This window comes from Rattus norvegicus, chromosome 6 (genome assembly GCF_036323735.1).
Source record: "Rattus norvegicus strain BN/NHsdMcwi chromosome 6, GRCr8, whole genome shotgun sequence".
NCBI classification, from domain to species: domain Eukaryota; kingdom Metazoa; phylum Chordata; class Mammalia; order Rodentia; family Muridae; genus Rattus; species Rattus norvegicus.
Window position 1 is genome coordinate 46,951,229 of NC_086024.1, and position 17,607 is coordinate 46,968,835.

Consider the following 17,607-nt stretch of genomic DNA (forward strand, 5'->3'; position numbering starts at 1 on the left):
GAAGGACCTGCATATGGGCAGGGTGCTTTGTTTGCATGATGTGTCACTCTCAAGGGTGGGAGTAAGGAAGGCTGCGAAAACAAGGACAGCAGGCTGTATGCTGAGGGCTGGCAGGTACTCAACCTGATACAAGAAGTCGGTGAGGAGAGTCTTCAGTCTACTTAGAACAGGGAGGCAGAGCTGACGCCCTCCTGTAGCCAGTCCAGAACCCACACTCAGCCCTCCCCTACTCCCTGGGCATGGTGGTGTGCCATTCTTAATGAAGCTGCTCCTGTTTGAAGCTGATAGCAGACATCGGTTTCAAGACTGTGTTGGAATCCAGCAAGCAGAGTCTTAGCTTTTCCCAGCCAAGTCCGTGCTTCTGTTTTCAAATTTAAAGTAATTAATGCCTCAAGGTAACTAGAGTGAGTAGGTGTTGGTGCGGAACCCTGTAGCTGTTTTGTTTACTTACTTATTTTATGCAAGCATCTATCTTCTTAAGTGGCTCCTTCTTGTTCTCACGTAGGGATGCCCGTTTTTAATTAATTCGTTGTTTTCTTAGGGGGGCAGAGGATTAAACCCAAGGCTTCAGCTTGCTAGGCAAGTGCTCTCTGGGCAAGCTACACTCTAGCCCAGCAGCATACGTTAATTCCTGATTCTCTCCCACAGTCGTCCAGGTTGGTAGGCCATGTATGGAATTCTTTTGCTCTGATTTCTGATGGTAACTAGGGCATACAGTCTTCGGCATACCGGTATGAGGACATCCAGAATCCTCACCCAGCATCTTCCTGTGAGTCCTATACATATGTATGTTCACTTTGATGTCACTGTTTTGAGAACAAACAGAGTCAAATCATGAATGTCTTGGCTCGTGCGGTACTGGGAAAGCACTGCTCCAGCCTGGACTCAGCTCACAGTGCACCTCTGTACATGCAGGTCATGGGCGCAAGCAGGGACCTGCTGGAGCCACACAAGCATCAAGGGGAAGGCTGTTCATTTGAAAGCAACAGCAGAAAGAGAAATTACTTTGAAAACTAGGAATGTCTGGGTGTGGTGGTGCTTGCCTTTTATCTCAGCATTCAAGAGGCTGAGACAGGTAAACCTTTTGAGTTTGAAGCCACGCTGGTTTGCATAGCGGGTCCCAGGCCAGCCACATGATGAAGACATTCACTGGACATCTTCTAAAGACTCCGAAGTCTGCAGACAGGTTACAGTTCAGCCATTGACTTTCCACTAGGCAGCAGCCCCCATTTCTTCCTGAACACCGTGGAACCAAACCGAGCTGCTGGGTGTATGTTAAACAGGAAAAGGCAGCAACTACATTTGGACCTTCAAAGATAGGCAAGGTGCTAAAGTGTAGGGTTTGTAGGGCAAAATATGAGGGGCCTCTCACCCAGAGAGGAGAGGGCAGGCAGTAAGGCACAGCATAGAACAAGGTGTGCAAGGACATAGGACAGTCCCCTGTGCAAGCAGGTTCCTTCCACCCTGCAGGAACCCGACTTCATCCAGATAGTGGCAACTCTACTAGCAAGGCTAACTCCAGTTCTGGGGTTCCAGGCTGTAGCACTAGGACTGCAACCCATAGGTCATGTGTTAAATGGACTTTTGTGGAATAGCCTAAAATCTTAACTATAGCATCACCCAGTCAAGGGAGAATGTGTATGTTACTTTACACATGAAATGTGGAAGCAGAGTTTTCAACCAAAGTCTCTCTTCTACAGTAGTTGTATTGGAGGTGGGGGGTGTTGGAGAATTGTGGTTCTGCTGGAGCTCCTGGCTTAGAATCTACTCTTAACTGGTTTGGATCATAAACCTTAAGGGTTTACAGCAGCATTGAGATTTGATTAGGAAGCAGGAGAAGCCTAGAGATCTAAAATTAAGTAGTGGGAAGAAAAGTTAGAGGGAGAGCCAAATTGTTTGGGTGACTGTTACAGGTAGTACCATGCTGGGGTCCCCTGCCCTGTTCCCACTCCACCCAGCACCATCCACCATACAGCAGTGCTCTGGATCCTGTGTGCAGCTTGGTGAAACCAGGCACTCGAGAGACCAGTGCTAGACCCTGGATAGCAAGTGCTCTGGGCCTGGTATTATTGTATGAAGCTCTTGTTATCAGTAGGACAGCATTGCGTATTCACCGCAATTCACAGAATCTACTCTAGAAAAACACTTTAACTGCTGAGCAAAACGTTTATGTTGGACGATAATCTACTGCAGGGGAGTAGAAGTTATAAACCAAGGAGCTATTGCCCAGGAGTCCAGTGATTCTGGACAGCACCAAGGAAGGTTATCTAGCAGCAGCTGGGGAGTGGCTCTGATGACAACCAGAATTTAAAGGAGGAAGATAGACAGTCGAGCGAGGGCCAAGCCCCTGGAGTGGGCCATACCAGGGAAGAACTTGTAGAGAGCCTTGTGTGCTTTGCGTGCTGTGTCTCCTGCAGCTCAAGGCTGCAAGGCCCCTGGTGCTCTTCTCGAGTTGCTGTCAGATTCTAGCAGGAAGCTCTTTAGTCTTGGTGTGTGACCAGGCTGCTTGCTGACCAATGGGACTGCATCTTTCCTCCCTGTGGTCCTTCTATGGGTGTGACAGTAAGTCACAACACACTTTTCCTCTCTCTCTAGTTCGCTTCCTCCCGTTTCTTGCCTTCCATGCAGGGCCTTAAACTGAGGAGATAGGGTGGGGACAAGGACAGTCAGAGGCACAGCATCCTGTCATGCAAAAGCTGTAGGGTCAGACTGTATGTGCTTCCACGGTCTGTGATAGACCAGCCGCTCTGGGAAGGTACTCAGGAATCTGGACAGTTGTTCTGGAACACAAGTTTCTGTCATGGAAAGGCTCCTGTTACAAAATAAAGAGGATTAAAACAGGTTGACGCCTACTTTGAGGTCCCATAAATCCCACCATGAGGATTCTTGTGTTTAGGTGGAGTGGCATCTTTCCTTTTGTTTCCCTGGCTCAGCAAGAGCCAGTGGAGTGCCCGGGGCGGGGCCGTCAAGGGGTGTGGCCACTCTGGTAACTTGAACTTGGGATGTTTTGTGTGTGCTTGTGGGATGCAGGTTTTTTTTTTTTTTTAATGTCTCTGGACTGAACGCATTGCTTGCATTTAAAGGGATTCCATTCTAGTGAAGCATCCATCAGGGTGCCATTAAAACAAGGCGGTGCCATGTTTGGTTGTATTGAGCCGGGACAGGTTTGGTTTGTTTCACAACTTATTTCTAGTGTGAATGGGAGGGCGGGAGGGAAGAAAGAAATGAGTCAAATATTGTGCTTGTAATTGCAATTAGATGATGCAAAGGACCTAAAACTAAAGTGTGTACTAACTGGGCTGCTTAAGACAGGTCAGGAAACACTGTTACTTTTAAAGCAAAGGCCGTGGGCCAGCAGGGTGGCTCAGCTGGCAGATTGCTTGCTGCAGAGCCTGACAGTTCAGATCAGTGGCCCAGATCCATAGTGGAAGGAGAGAACAGACCCTCCCACACACACTTTCTCCTTAACCCCCAACCCCACACACATACTAAATGATAAATATTCCGAATATTACATCACAGAAGCTACTTTCAGAGTCTAGGCAGACCATGATGCTAACTAGATTGTACTGGATTATCTACACACACCTTGCCTTCTGCTCCCAGCATTGGCAAGGGTTTTCATTTATGTGATTTAAAGGCACATATCTGTGGGGGGAGGAGATGGCTGGGTGGGTAAAAGTGCGTGAAGACCTGAATTCACATCACAAGTAGCCACAGCAAAAGCCTTGGTCACTAGGCCTGAACAGCAGGCAGGAGGATTGCTGGAGCTTGCCGGTTGCCGGGCTAGCTCCAGATTTGGGAGAGACCTGTCTCAAGGGGATGAGACAGAGTACTGACAGAGCAGAAAATAATTCATCCTTCTTTGACCTTCCTGGCACACGCCAACAGCCCCACATAGTAAATAAATAAAAATAAAACATAGCATCCGGGTGTGGTCGCACCTTTAGTCCCAGTACTCTAGAGACAGAGGTGGGCAGATCTTTGAGTTCAAGGCCAGCCTGGTCTACAGGATGAGTTCCAGGACAGCCAGAGTGACACAGAGAAACCTTGTCCTGAAAAAACAAAACTAAATAAATAAAAACACTAAAGTAAACATGTTTGCAGTATACCCACCAGACAAAGAGCAGCGTGCCTCTGTGGAGCGAGGCATCTGAGAGGAGCCCTGCTAGAAAGACAAGCTCATCTCCTCCAGGCGGCTGCTGCTCGGGTAAAGCACAAGGGTGACCCCTCTTTGAGGCATCTTTAAAAGCTAAGTCTTTGAGGCTTTGCTGCACTAATATTTCAAGGTGTGTATACTCTGCAACCTCTTAAGCAGTAAACTGAAACACACCGGACCATGGCAGGTCTTCAGAACCCACAGGTAACAATAGGGAGTATTTATTCAGCATACGCCTGAGGGTGAGGGCCAGCCGAAGGCGTCTCTGACTGCCTCGGAGACACTTGGCAGCTGAAGAAAGCCTCGCTTTGGTAGTGGAACCTGTATCCTGTGGAAGGAGTTTCAGGCGCCCTTGCCTGTTTAAGGACTGTTGGTATTGTCACTTGAGTTAGGTGTTTTCTTTGGGGGGTGGGGAGTGAGCAAATTTTTACCCTTCCTCCATTCTGCCACTCCCGGGAAACAATCCGCTCCTCTGTGGAGACTTGTCATTTGACAGCTTGTCACCCTAACCCTCCTTCTCGTGTTCCTTCCTGGAAATCCCATCTGTGGCGCTCTCTGTCTTTCAGTCGCCTTTGCCACTCCCATGTTTTGTTTTGATTTTTAATTTGTGTGTTTGTGTGTGTGTCTTTGCCACTTTTAAACCAAAGCAGAACAGCTGTGGCTCTGGCCTGATGTGGAGTAGCTATTTGGAGGCAGTATGAGGCCTAGAGTCACACGTATAAATGGAAGCCACAGGTCTCCCCAGCCTTTGGTTAAACAAACGAAGGCTTGGCCCCTCTGTTAGTCCACAGACTTCGCCTTCAGCCCTTCTCATCATGCTTCTGGAACTTTTGGTTGGCAGTCAGCTCGCTGCCTGAGTCTCCTTTGTGACCCATGTGCTCGCTCACCTGGCCTGTTCTGTGCCGGGGGGGGGGGGGGGGGGGGGGGGGATGGAATGCGGTCTGTGTTTGCCTTGAGTCACGCCCCCATCCAGTTCTGCATATTTCTGAGCACCCATTCTGCTTCTTTGGGACAGCAAGTGCCAAATCACTGCATCTGCCAAGTGTCCTTAGGTTCACCAAGTCTAGGCTGTGGAACACGACAGAGGGAAGGGGAGCAGGTAGGTCCCTCTAAGTGTTTTCCCCTCCGTGCCGCTCTTTTATCTCGGTGACTTTTCCCCTGGCTCTCCGCATGGCACAGAAACCGAGACGCTGTGTGGGCGGTGTGGGAAGCGGCTGTGGCAACAGCGTGCTGACTCCGAGCTTGTTTCCCCTTCAGGGAACGCCCCTCCTGGCCGTGGGAAGACTGCGAGTCAGTACTTTTTCTCCTCCCACGTCCCTGCCTGCCCCACCCCTTCCTGCCGGTCGGGCTCTTTTCTTTTGATGGTCATTTGATAGTCTGAGAAGTTACCAAAAAGCTCAACTACACCCTTGAAGCTCTCGGAACAGTTCGCAGTTCCTGATGACAGTGTTCTTGGAGTTGTAGTGTCTTTAGGACAGCGTAGTCACCTCCCAGCAGAGCAGGGAGCAGTGTGATGCACCCGGATTACCTGACGCATCAGAAATGGAACTGGCTGCTGCCGAGTGGGTGACTCAGCCTCGATACTGGATACTGTCTCAGTTCCACACTCTCATTAACTGCACATGAAGTGGGCTGCCAGGGAACACCAGTGCACGAGCTGGGGGGCGGGGGGAGTGTTTGTTCTGGTGTGTGGAGGGGGAGGGCTATGTAAAGCCCAATAAATGATCCCTACTAATTAGACATTTGGCCAAGAACTGGATCCTGATTTATAGTTTAAAGTCTTATGCTCTCAGCTTCCATTCAGGCCCATAGTCTCTGTGACATGTCATAGAAACAATGGTGATTTTACTCTCTCCAGTTAGTGCTGTTGGAAATGAGGGGGAAATGTTACCAATGCTTTCATTTCAGCTGTTGGACAGTTTCTCCCTGTGAAGAGCTATTTAGGAAGATCTTTATACTGATTTGGGTGATTAGAAGTGAATTTATCCAATAGATTCTGCTTTCCTTTTAAAAGTTAGATTACATTCTAGAAAGGAACTTATAGATATTATCTGTATTTGACTAAGTTGAATCTTCATACAAAAAAATAAAAACAAAGGAGATTTCCCAGAGGCCACTGGGATTGTATCCAAGATGGCTGTCTCTGTGTCTCCTGGAGACATGTGGCCATTAGCTAAGTCCTGCAACTTATTTGCAACAAGTAGGAATTTGGCACAGACTATCTGCTTGCTTTGAAACCGGGAGACCTTTAACTTCATGCCTCATGATCAAGGTGACCTTCGGTTCTGTCTTCTATCTAGGTGTCCGTTTCCCTCACTTTCCCACTTCTCCAGTTTTACACTCGCTCTCTATGAGTGGCTAGGAATAGGCTGGCTCTGGAGTCCTGGGAGCTGGGTCCTACCAAGGCTTTGCCATCTGTTTTCCCTGCCTTTCTCCATCAATGCCCTCTAACTTTGCACCTCACAACTTGGCCTCGTCTGTCTCTAGTGAAGAGGTTATGAGAGCCAGGCACCATGGGTAGTGTGGCATCCATGGAAAGGGAGAGACATTGAGGACCTATGCATATGGAGAATGTCAAGCTGTTTCATTTACTATGATAATCTCACGTAAGCATCTTCCCTCATTGAACCCCTTACTTTTCTCTTTCCTTTTCCCTCCATTGGAATCTTTCTTGTGATGTGTACCAGGTAGTCAGAACTTTTTAAGTGCATCCAAATGCACAAGTAACAAGTAAGCAAGGGGCTCTCAGCTTTGAAACCAAACCTTCCCCACAAGTCAGTCCAAAGTGTAAGGCAGAGCACCATTGGTTCACCCTTGAACTTTTCTGGGCAGATCTGACTCATTTCTAATGCCCTTCCAGGGTCAATGCTTTGCTACTAGGGCAGAAGATCTGGCTTTAGAGGCCGTTTCACCAAAAGCTCACTCCCCTATATGTATGGTCAGTCTGCCAGCCAGCCATTCACCTATGCAGTTCTGGGAGGAGGCAGACATATTGGATCAGGCAGCCTGGCTTGAAGCAATGGGATTCTCCAGACTGTGATGCTGATCATTAGTGAAGCCAAAACTGTGTTCTTGGGTCTGTCATCAGCAAGGCCAAACACATGTTCTTAGGAGTTCCGAGGAAGATGCATTTTCAGCTAGTGATTCATCGGCTGTTGAATATCCCAGCAAAGCATGCTTGAGTCGGACCGTTGTCTCTACCTTTCTGAGTACCTGTTGTGAGTTTAGGTGGGGACGAGGCAATAGAGTCTGAAGAGGGAGCTGACATGGGGGCCCAGCAGGCATAGGGGATGGAGAAACAGTGGTGGACTTGTGTTCTGCAACTCCACCATCACATTGGAGACTGGGAGAGCTCTAGTCCGTACCCTGTCTGTAACTGCACTGTGATGGGGACTAGGGTAACCTGTCCTTAATTAGTCTTAGCATTTCTTTTTTTTTTTTAAGGTTTATTTATTTTATTTATATAAGTACACTGTAGCTGTCCTCAGACACACCAGAAGAGGGCATCAGATCCCATTACAGATGGTTGTGAACCACCATGTGGTTGCTGGGAATTGAACTCAGGACCTCTGGAAGAGCAGTCAGTGCTCTTAACCACTGAGCCATCTCTCCAGCCTCCTTAGTTAGTGTTTCTATCCTGGGAAACACCATGACCAAAAGTAAGTTCAGGAGGAAAAGGCTTTTTTGGCTTACACTTCCACATTGTATGTACTCCATCACTGAAGGAAGGCAGGAAAGGAACTCAAACAGTGCAGGATCCTGGAGGTAGGAGCTGATGCTGAGGCCGTGGAAGGGTGCTGCTTACCGCCGTGTACTCAAAGGCTTGCTCAGCCTGCTTTCTTACAGAATTCAATACCACAAGCCCGCCCCACCCATAGTGAGCTCGGCCCTCCCCCATCAATCACTAATTTAAAAAATGCCTTTCAGCCAGATCTTATGGAGGCATTTTCTGAATTGAGGTTCGCTCCTTTCAGGTAACTCTAGCTTATGTCAAGTTGACATAAAACCAGCCAGCACAATTACTAAGAACAGTGTAGGGCTGAAAAGATGGTGTACTTGGTCACCTTGCTGTTGAGAAACACTATGACCAAAAGCAATGTGGGTAAGAAAGGGTTTATTTCACCTATAGCTTACAGTCTATTATTAAGAGAACCCATGGTAGGAACCAGAGCATAGACCATGGAGGAACAATGGTTACTAGCTTATTCCTATGGCTTGTTCAGCTACCTGCCTAGGGATGATGGTACCCACTGTGGGCTGGGCCTTCCTACATCACTTAGTAGTAAAGAAAATGGCCTCTGACATGCTCACAGCCTGTCTGATGGAGGCAATTCGTCAGTCGAGGTTCACTTTCCCCAGACATGTCTAAGTTGGTATCAAAGTGACAAAACCTGACCAACACAGTGGGTAAAGCATTTACTCTATAAGTGTGAGGATCTGTGTTCCAGCCTCATAGCCCAATGCCATCGAACTTGGCCGAGAGACAAGGTTCAAACAGCCTGAGTAGAGCGAGTTTCCTGGGAGAGTCACTGTTCTGCCGCTGGCCCCACATCACTTCCGGCCTCAGTTCTTCCCTTCCACATACACACATGGTGTCTTCAGACACATCCCAGTCTGGACACCGGGCTCGCTCCCACAGTCCTTCTGACCCTGGAATAATCAGACACTTATAAACTTTATTTTTCGTCTCCTGGCAGTCATTTCTGAGTGAATGTTTTGCCTCCTTGTGTCTCTTCTGCTCCCCTTCCTTTGAGGATAGACTTGGGAGTTGCAGCCAGCCCTGTGGCACCATCACGAGGCTGCCAGGCTGCCAATGCCAAGATGCTTCTGAGAGGATCCTTGCACTGCAGTTCAGGGTACGGAACAGGAAACCCAGCCTAATGGACATCCCTTGCTTTCGAGCTGCATTTTACAAACCAATTGAAATCTTTTTGAAATATTCTGAATGTATGAATTCTCAGCCAGGAATGAGGAACTGTCCTAGAAAAATGGCCTGGATGTTTAAAAAGAATCTTGCAGAACATCTTTGGCCTGTTCAGTAGTTGGTTTTTGTGGTTAGGTTTTTTTTTTTTCCTTGTAACTATTTTGGGTGGGAACTTTAGTAGCAGTCGCTTGTGATTAATGTTTCAATTAGTTAAATATCTCATACCTTTTCCTCAAGATAGGTAGCAAGGAAGTGTACAAACAGAAAGGTTAGCATTGAAGGCTCCTTCCATAGCAGAGACCTTCCCAGCACTCTGCCAAAGGGAACGTGTCAGAGTTTAGCAGTAGTAGAATTGGAAGTGGTGCGTGTGTGTGTGTGTGTGTGTGGTGGGGGTGGGGTGCACATGAGCGCATGCTTGTGTCTACACACTCATGTGCACCCGCACCTGTTTTGTGGAGGAGAAGCTGGGTGTGTAACTACCCACCTCACTCTATCCCTCTGACGACTCCTGTAAGAGCCTTTGTGATCATATCAACAGAGGGAATTTATCTGCCTAGGAAGAAGGCTTGGGATGCTCATTTTATATGAATTTGATTTCCTCCATCATTATTCTCATTCAGGATGTGGACTCAGTCACTTTTTAAATGACTTTATGTGTGGGGCTGTCTTGCCACTTCCTTAAGTTGATCTTTTCCTTCAGCTCTCCCTTGCAGCCCTCTGCGTATAGCTAGACTGACAGCCAGCCAGTGTGGCACCAAGACCCAGTGATACATCTCAACCCCTGGATAGCTGGATAGCTTGTAGAAGGTGGGAATGTTGAACTATGAAAACACATGCCGTTTCCTCTTTTGTTAAAGGCATATGCAAGGGCTGGGACAGTAGCTCAGTGGTAGAACCCTTGCCTCTTGTGCAGAAGGCTCTGGGTTCAATCCCCAAATAACAAAAAACAAAAACCCCAAACCAAAACCTTTTGACTGTGCTGTGCTGTGGTGGCACACACCCCTAATCCCAGCCCTTGGGAGGCAGGAGGATCTCTAAGATGGAGACCAGCCTGAAGTACAGAGTGAGTTCCAGGACAGCCAAGGCTACACAGAGAGACCCTGTCTAAACAACAAACTACAACAAACCAAAACCAGCATAAGCCACATGCGTTTCCTAGAGGTCACTGAGGTGGGTCTCAAAGGGTCAAGTACATAGTCACGACTGGAGCTTCCGCCTGAGCACGTGGGTTCACACAGCGCTGCTAATCCTGAGAACATTTCTTATCTACTCTGAGTACCTGAGGACAGGTATGACCTTATTGAGTAAAAGAATCTGTGAATGGTGAATATCCCTACTTCATAGGTCACTGCCTGTGCAAAATCCTTTTTCAATTAAAAATGCACATAAGGAACTGAGCTCTTCAGGAAGAAATCATGTGTTAAGATGGGCTTCATAATCTCTGAGCTTAGGAGCTGAAGGAGGCCTTTGGTGCATCGGAGTTGCCAGTGTGTAGACGACCAGTCCCTTCACAGGCATCTGTCATCCTGGGTGGTCATGTGAGCACACCATGGGAACACCTGACGGCGGCTTTGGTGTCTGAACCACCCAAACTGAGGTGTCCCAAATCCCCAGCCACACGGCCTGTCTGCCGGGTTTGGGGACATGAGGGGTCCTGCATGGCTGTGGTGTAAAGCAGTGTTGGAGAGATGCGCTCCCAGGGCTCTTGTGTTCAGTGGTTCCCTGAAGTGTTGTCAGGAGGAGGAAGAGGGAAGAGATCTGCACATCTACCAAGTTCCCAGGCCAAGTTGAATGAGGTCGCATCCTTTGAAGTGACAGCATTTATAGAAAGTAGACTGGTAAATATATGTTTATTTATATGTTTATTTGTGTGTGCACAAGTGTGCTCATGTGTGTGGAAGCTAGAGGTTCATACTGGGCATCTCCCTCAATCACTTTCCACCATACCTTTTGAGAGAGTCTCTCACTGAATCTGGGCCTCGTCAACTCACCTCAACTGACTGAGGGTGGGCAAACCCCAAGTATCCTCTTGTCCACGGTGTCACATCCAGGTCATAGGTGTGTGCTGTGAATCAAACTCAGGGTTTCATGATTGCGCTAGGCTGGTGCCTGAGTTACTCAGATCATTTTATCTGCAGTAATGACAGTAAGGTTTGGGGCCCCTCCTCCTCCTCCACTGTGGGCAGAGACTACACAGGGGCCTGGAGTTGGCTGGTCATGTGACTTCAGGGTCCAAGGCTACAGTGCTAGTTACAGACAGAATTGGTGCCAAACTTGGTTGCTTTGATTTTCAGATCAAATCTGCCTCTGAAGAGCACCGTACTCTGCCCAGCAGAAAGTTGAGGGAGGGGGAGATGCCGTTCTTGCTAGCCTTTAGTGAATGCAGCCTAAACCAGCATGAGTACCACGCTGCCCACGCTGCCCAGGCTGGCACAGCATAGTCTCCCATTATGCTGCTGCATGTGCTGTCGTAAGAGCAGGGCTGCTTCCTTTGAGGTCTTCACTGTCCTCCTTACAGTGTCATCTGTTCCCTCGGTCCTGCTCACTAGCGTGCTTGTGTGTCCCTCTGATCAAGGAGGCCGTTTTTAAATGCCCAGTCAAGATGAGTCAGCCTTTTTGATAACCTTTGAAGTTTTCTGGGTCGAGAAGAACTTTCATAAATGGGAAGCAGATGGATCTGAGGAGGAACATGAGAGCAAGAGTGTGAGGCAGCGCTCCCCTAAGGCTCTGTACTCAGCCTGATCCTGACTCTGACTCATGCTTTGAGCAGAGGCTTGAAGCCGGGAATCAAGGGGTGGGTAGATGTGGGTTGGATTACCGTGAAATCCTCTAGCCAGGGGACTGGCACTCTGGGTCAGAGACTTCCTGGGATCCGTGAGGTAGAGTGTGACTTTTTTGAATTAGGAATTGTGGACATGACCCAGAATGACGAGGTTTAGATTCTTCCAGCTGACTGGAAGGCAAAGTGTACAGTTTGTACAGTGGTTTAGTAAGTAGTAAATAACTCTTATTGTTTACAAAGACTGTGGTTCTTTTAAAACCTTTTTTTCTTATTAGTTTTATTTTTTCCCTTTTCAGATTTCTGTCTCTCTTTAATGTGTGTGTGTGTGTGTGTGTGTGTGTGTGTGTGTGTGTGTGTGTACATGTGTGTATGTCACAGCATGCTTGTGGATGTCATCGGTCAGAGTCAGTTCTTTCCTTTCACTATGTGACCCAGGTCATCAGGCTGAGTAGCAAGTCCCTTTCTTTACCTGCTGAACTGTCTCAGTGGCCCCTGTACTATAGACTGTCTCCTATCTCATTTGCATCTTTACGGATTAATATAAAACATTCTTTTAAATATGTACAAAAAGGCATCAAGTCAAAGCCCAGATCTTTCTACAAAGTGATTCAGAAATCCCATGAGCAACTTCCTGCTTGTGTATCTAGACTTAAGTCTTTTTTTAAAAAATGAAAGCAGGGGCTGGGAAAGTGAGTCAGTCAGTAAATGCTTGCCTTGCAAGCACAGTACCTGGGTTTGGCCTCTTGCCCCCATGGAAAAAGCTGGGTGTGGTAGTGTGCCTTTGTCCCCCAGTGCAGGGGAAGCAGAAACGAGAGGATGTCTGGGGCTCTTCCATCCAGTCTAGCCTAACTGCTGAGCTTCAGGCTGTGGGAGAGCTGTGTCAAAGGTACTGATGGTATTTCTAAGGATAGCACCTGCACACACACACACACACACACACACACACACACACACACACACTTTTTAAAAGAAGAATTATTTATGATCATAGATAGATAGTAGCTGAATTCATGCACACTAGAAGAGGGCATCAGATTCCATTACAGATGGTTGTGAGCCACTATGTAGTTTCTGGGAATTGAACTCAGGACCTCTGAAAAAGCAGTCAGTGCTCTTAACCACTGAGCCATCTCTCCAAGCCCTCATTTTGTTTTTAAAGCCAAGTAATTTTATGTTGTTTAATGTTTAGAAAAGTATTTAGAAGCAAGATACCACAGGGCCAGGGTGTGAAGAGTCTAGAGAAAGGGACACACCTGGGCACCCTCCATCCAGATCTCCAACCAAAGGATACAGTGTGGAAATAGGTGGTTGTGGAAATGAGAAGTTGCTTCACCTTCACCTTCCACCTGGGACTAGCAGTTCTGGAGCTTCAAATGTGGGAGGACAGTGCCCTCTTCTGGGCGTAGAGAAAGCTCGATTGAGTGTCTAAAGAGCCCAGCATGGTCACAAGCACACGAGTGGCAGCTGCCCAAGCCTGTCTGAAGAGACAAGTTTTACGTGCAGGACAGGATCCGACCGGACCCTTGCAGACCTGGGAAGGCAGAGGAGGGCTGTAGGGTCACCAGATCAGTGAGGAGGCTGGCAAGGTCAGAAGAGACGGGACTGACAGTGCCCAGGGACCCTGAGAAAGATCTGGGGAGTTGGTGAGAGAACAAGATAGGGGTGATCTTCAAACTTCTAACTGGACATGTCCCGGTGTGATTAGAATGTCCGGTCTTCCTCTACTCAGAGTGTGTAACTGTCTGGTCTAGAACTTGCTCTTTGTTACTGTGGGGCTAATTCTCTTTCTGTCCAGTTTCTCTTCCATTCGGTCCTCCTGTATAGCACACCATCCCCACCACACACCCATTTACAACTCAAGGCTAAACAGTGCTCCTTGGGTAACCTGCCCTTGACTGTTGGGGCCTAGGCATTGGAAGGAATCCAGGTTTTCTGGTACAAGGGTCTTGAATCTATAAAATTGCCCATTAAAAAATACTGATTCTAATATTATTTACTGCGTGGTATCCATAAATAAATTCCAAAGCCAGTGTCCTGAGACTCAAAAGCACCTGAGCATGTTAGACATCTTAAAACCTAGAGCCAGAAAAGTGGGGGTAGAGCATGCTCACCAGCCAATGTTCCCCCAGCTGCACTGAAGAGCAGCAGTGTGTCTCCATTCGCTTAAACCTTTGAGAGAACTTGCTAGAAGGTGAACATGGGGTAACTGAGTGGGAGACAGGACACAGGGTGGGGCTAGGTGGGCCACCCTCGGCTTCCTCTTCAAAAAAGAGAATCCATTCTATGGCTCAAGGGCATGCCAGATGCTCTGTGGAACTGACCCTGTTGGGCTTAGTGACATCATCTATGAAAACTGTCTGTGTGGGTCAGTGATACTTCAGATGTTGATGAAAGGAACAAACTTGTGAACCAGCGGGTGTGACCTCAGTACCTGTCCCCTGTTCTCTGGAGTGCCCGTGTCTGCCTGGAGGAAGTATGGCCACTGAAGGCCCACTCAGACACTGCTTCCTGCCTTGTATAAAGGCTCCCCCAACCAGCACAGTATCTTCATGGCTTCTGGTATGTGTCAACCAGATCTCTGTGGAGCCTCCTTCAGTGAGGAATGTCCTAGTGTTTGGTGACTCTTCAGTAGGCCGGCATAATAATTAAAGCCTGTGAAAAACTTTGCCAAGTTCAGTGGCTACCCAAACGTAGTGAATCGGAATTATATTTAAATTATAAAAGGCCACCCAGAAAGGAATGTCTTAGACATCACTGGAATTAAGTTATTCTCTGAGGACTTGGCCCAATGTGATTCTGTTACCAGATTCCTCCAAGAAAAAGAAATGAAGTTGTTTTTGTGAATGGGCTGGACTGCAAGGGAACTCTGCTGGAATTGTATAGTCAAGCTGTAGATTAGAAGACCCCAGCCTTTGTTTAAAAGGACACAGGCTGCTACAGACTATCCTAAAAGGTGACACCAAAGGTACAAGTGGTTCCAGAGAGTGTGCAGAGTTGTTCCCAGCAGCCAAAAGACATATGAAGGTGTCCCAGGAAGATGACACCAGCCATGACAGGCACCATGTCCGCTATCCTGGCTGATACCCAAGAGTGACCCTGGGAATAAACAGTGTCCATGCGCCCCCCTACTCTCCATGCCTTTGCTCACTTGCTCTCTAGAGTCCCTTGCTGCCGCTAAAGGGTGGCTCTCAGAAGAGTGTCTGTCATGCCAGCATGTCAAGGCCGGGCAGGGCTGGCTGTTGGAGTTGCCATTCACAGACCCTTCTCTTCCTTCACAGGTCTTCATCTCTGTGAACTGCTTGAGCACAGATTTCTCTTCTCAGAAGGGTGTAAAGGGCTTGCCGCTGAACATCCAAATTGACACGTATAGCTATAACAACCGTAGCAACAAGCCAGTACACCGGGCCTACTGCCAGATAAAGGTCTTCTGCGACAAGGTGAGAGGGCAGCGGGCTCAGGGACAAACACCTGAGGTGGGCTCATCCTTCCACACAGCAGCTAACCTCTAATGGGCACTTAATTGACTTATCCATGTGGGAAAAGCAGCTCTGTAGACAGAAGGGGAAATACACACGGACACTTAAAAAGACTTGAGAAGATTGGATGCTGCCTTTTGTGGTTGGGTCTGGTAGAATAAAGGATGTGGCCCCGGTCCTGGGCCCAGATCAGTAACTACTGTGTTGACCACCCTCCACATGACTCACTGCCCTGAAGGCTCTTTGGCAGGCCATCCCTCAAATTTCTATGGTGCAGCTCCTTCCTGGGAAACACATAGCCACTTTCACCAGGAGCCAAGGTTTCTCTATCGAGTCATGGAGACTCTGGTAGAGCTATTGTATCTGACCACTGGAGGGCGCCTGGAACCTTTAAGTTCAGAGAGCTTTCTCAACAGCCCGTCAGATTGGATGGATCTGCAGGCCAGGGTCCCCACCTGTAACAAATTATCACAGATTCAGTGGTTTAAAGCTCAGTGTTACTGGACCAACACTGAAGCTCCTTTCCGGAATGTCTCCTCTGCATCTTTAGACCGCCTCTGATTGTTCCACCTCCTGGTCCCTTGTGATCACCTCCAGCGTTCCCTCCCCCTTGCCATGTAATCTGCTCCTTCTCCAGCCCAGGGATCAGGTGTGGGGATTACTGGAACACAGGTGCTTCCTGTGGGCTGCACTTGGAAACAGTGAGTCACAGCCAGTGGGCACCAGTACCTCTGACCTAGGCCAGTCTCTTCCCATCTGACCACATTCCTCAGGAGCCCAGGAAACCCTGATGATCCAGGTGTGTGGCACCAGCACTTGAATTGAAAGGCAAGAGAATCAAGGTGGAGACCAGCCTGGGCTACACACAGAGACCCCGTCTCAATCAAAGACAAAGCAGGACCATCTTAGGAGGAGCTGTCAGAATGTTTGCGCTCTTTTTATACTAGAGAAGTTGCAGTTTTAGTCAAACATTTTTCCACATCTGATGTTTTTATTACATCTTTCCCTGCGCACTCTTGAGAATTCATGCATTCACTTTTTGAACGCCGTGAAGGCTTACTTTTCATATAGCCTCAGCTCTTTGCTGCCCACCTGCAGCCCTGACTCTGGGTGACCCACTTGCCTCTCAGTGCCTTTCGGTCACCTTCTCCTGGCTCTCGGGACTCTCACTCTGAGAGTCGGTCTCAGCCATCATCAGAACCCTGAAGTGGGCACTGTGGGGTTTCCTTCGGTCGACCCACAGTACACCTCTTCCTAAGGAAGTTGCTTTGTTGTCTCTTTGTTATGAACTGCTAACTGACAATGTCATTTGATAAATGACAGCTTTTCACCTTCAGGAGCCGTAGCCACTCAGTACATCCTTAGAGAAAATGAGGGCCAAGTTTGGATTTCTAAAGATGGTATTCGAGCAGCTGCTTTTTCCAGAAGCTCATATGTCTCCCTGGCCACCCTTTAGGTTCTGAGAAACTGTCACATGTAGTTCATGCCCATTATAGAGGCAAGACTGACCTTGAGCTCCTGTCTGTTTCTCTGGGCTTAAGCTGGTCTTTAGGTCCAGGCTGCCATCTCATTCAGTCCCCACAGAAGTCGGTCTCTGTCAGGGTCATAGTCATCTTAGCCCTGATAGACTGCAGGAGCTTTAGGCTAATGTTTTGGGACAAGCCCTGCTGTCCCAAAGCTCAAGCACATTCCCAGCAGGTGATGCTGAGAGAGAGGTCCGAAGAGCTTATGGCCAGATGTCCCCGAGCTGTTCCAGCACTTTCTGTGAACTAGGAATGAATCCTTAGCTTTTCTGCGTGAGAAGTGTTTTACCTCAGGCTCTTGTGATGGGTGTGAGGTCCGGCTGTCCGTCACAAATGCTGCACAGACTTGGAGCTGGTGTTTCTGAGGAGTCTACAGCCACCCAGGTCTGCTCTGTGCGTAAGATCTTCCTGTCTATAACTGTTACCAAGGTTTTCTCTTCCACTGGTTTGAGCAGTTGCGTCTGATGCGGTTCCATGTTCTTGAGTAGCTGAGCATCTCTGTGTTTGTGGCTGTCATTGGGTTTGGAACATGTCTGGCTGTTCCAGCAGACGGGCCTGCTCCTTCCCCTCAGGTTCTCCAGTTGCTTCTGTGATGTGCTTTGAGTTTCACCCATGGCCTATGGTTATTGTTGATTTCTCTTACTTTATTTCAGGTAGTTTCTTCCATTGTCCTAGGTGTGCTGACCTGTGGTCATCCATTGGTGAACTGAACTCCATCCATTGGTGTTTGCATCTCTGAAAGT

The 17,607-nt window shown here is 48.2% G+C and overlaps 1 protein-coding gene across 12 annotated transcripts in view; it reads left to right on the top strand.

The window, feature by feature from the left end:
• Positions 1-17,607, top strand: part of Grhl1 (grainyhead-like transcription factor 1) — a 50,180-nt gene that overhangs the window by 15,282 nt on the left and 17,291 nt on the right. For 11 of the 12 annotated variants that reach the window (XR_010052540.1, XR_010052541.1, XR_010052542.1 and 8 more), the window contains one exon: positions 15,144-15,302. Coding sequence is in view for 4 of the 12 variants with exons in the window: in XM_039113151.2 (XP_038969079.1) it covers positions 15,144-15,302 (159 nt within the window). In the remaining 8 variants the exon portion in view is untranslated. Of the gene's footprint in view, positions 1-5,082; positions 5,259-15,143; positions 15,303-17,607 lie in introns of those variants that run through there. The other variant, XR_010052547.1, reaches the window with a different exon arrangement.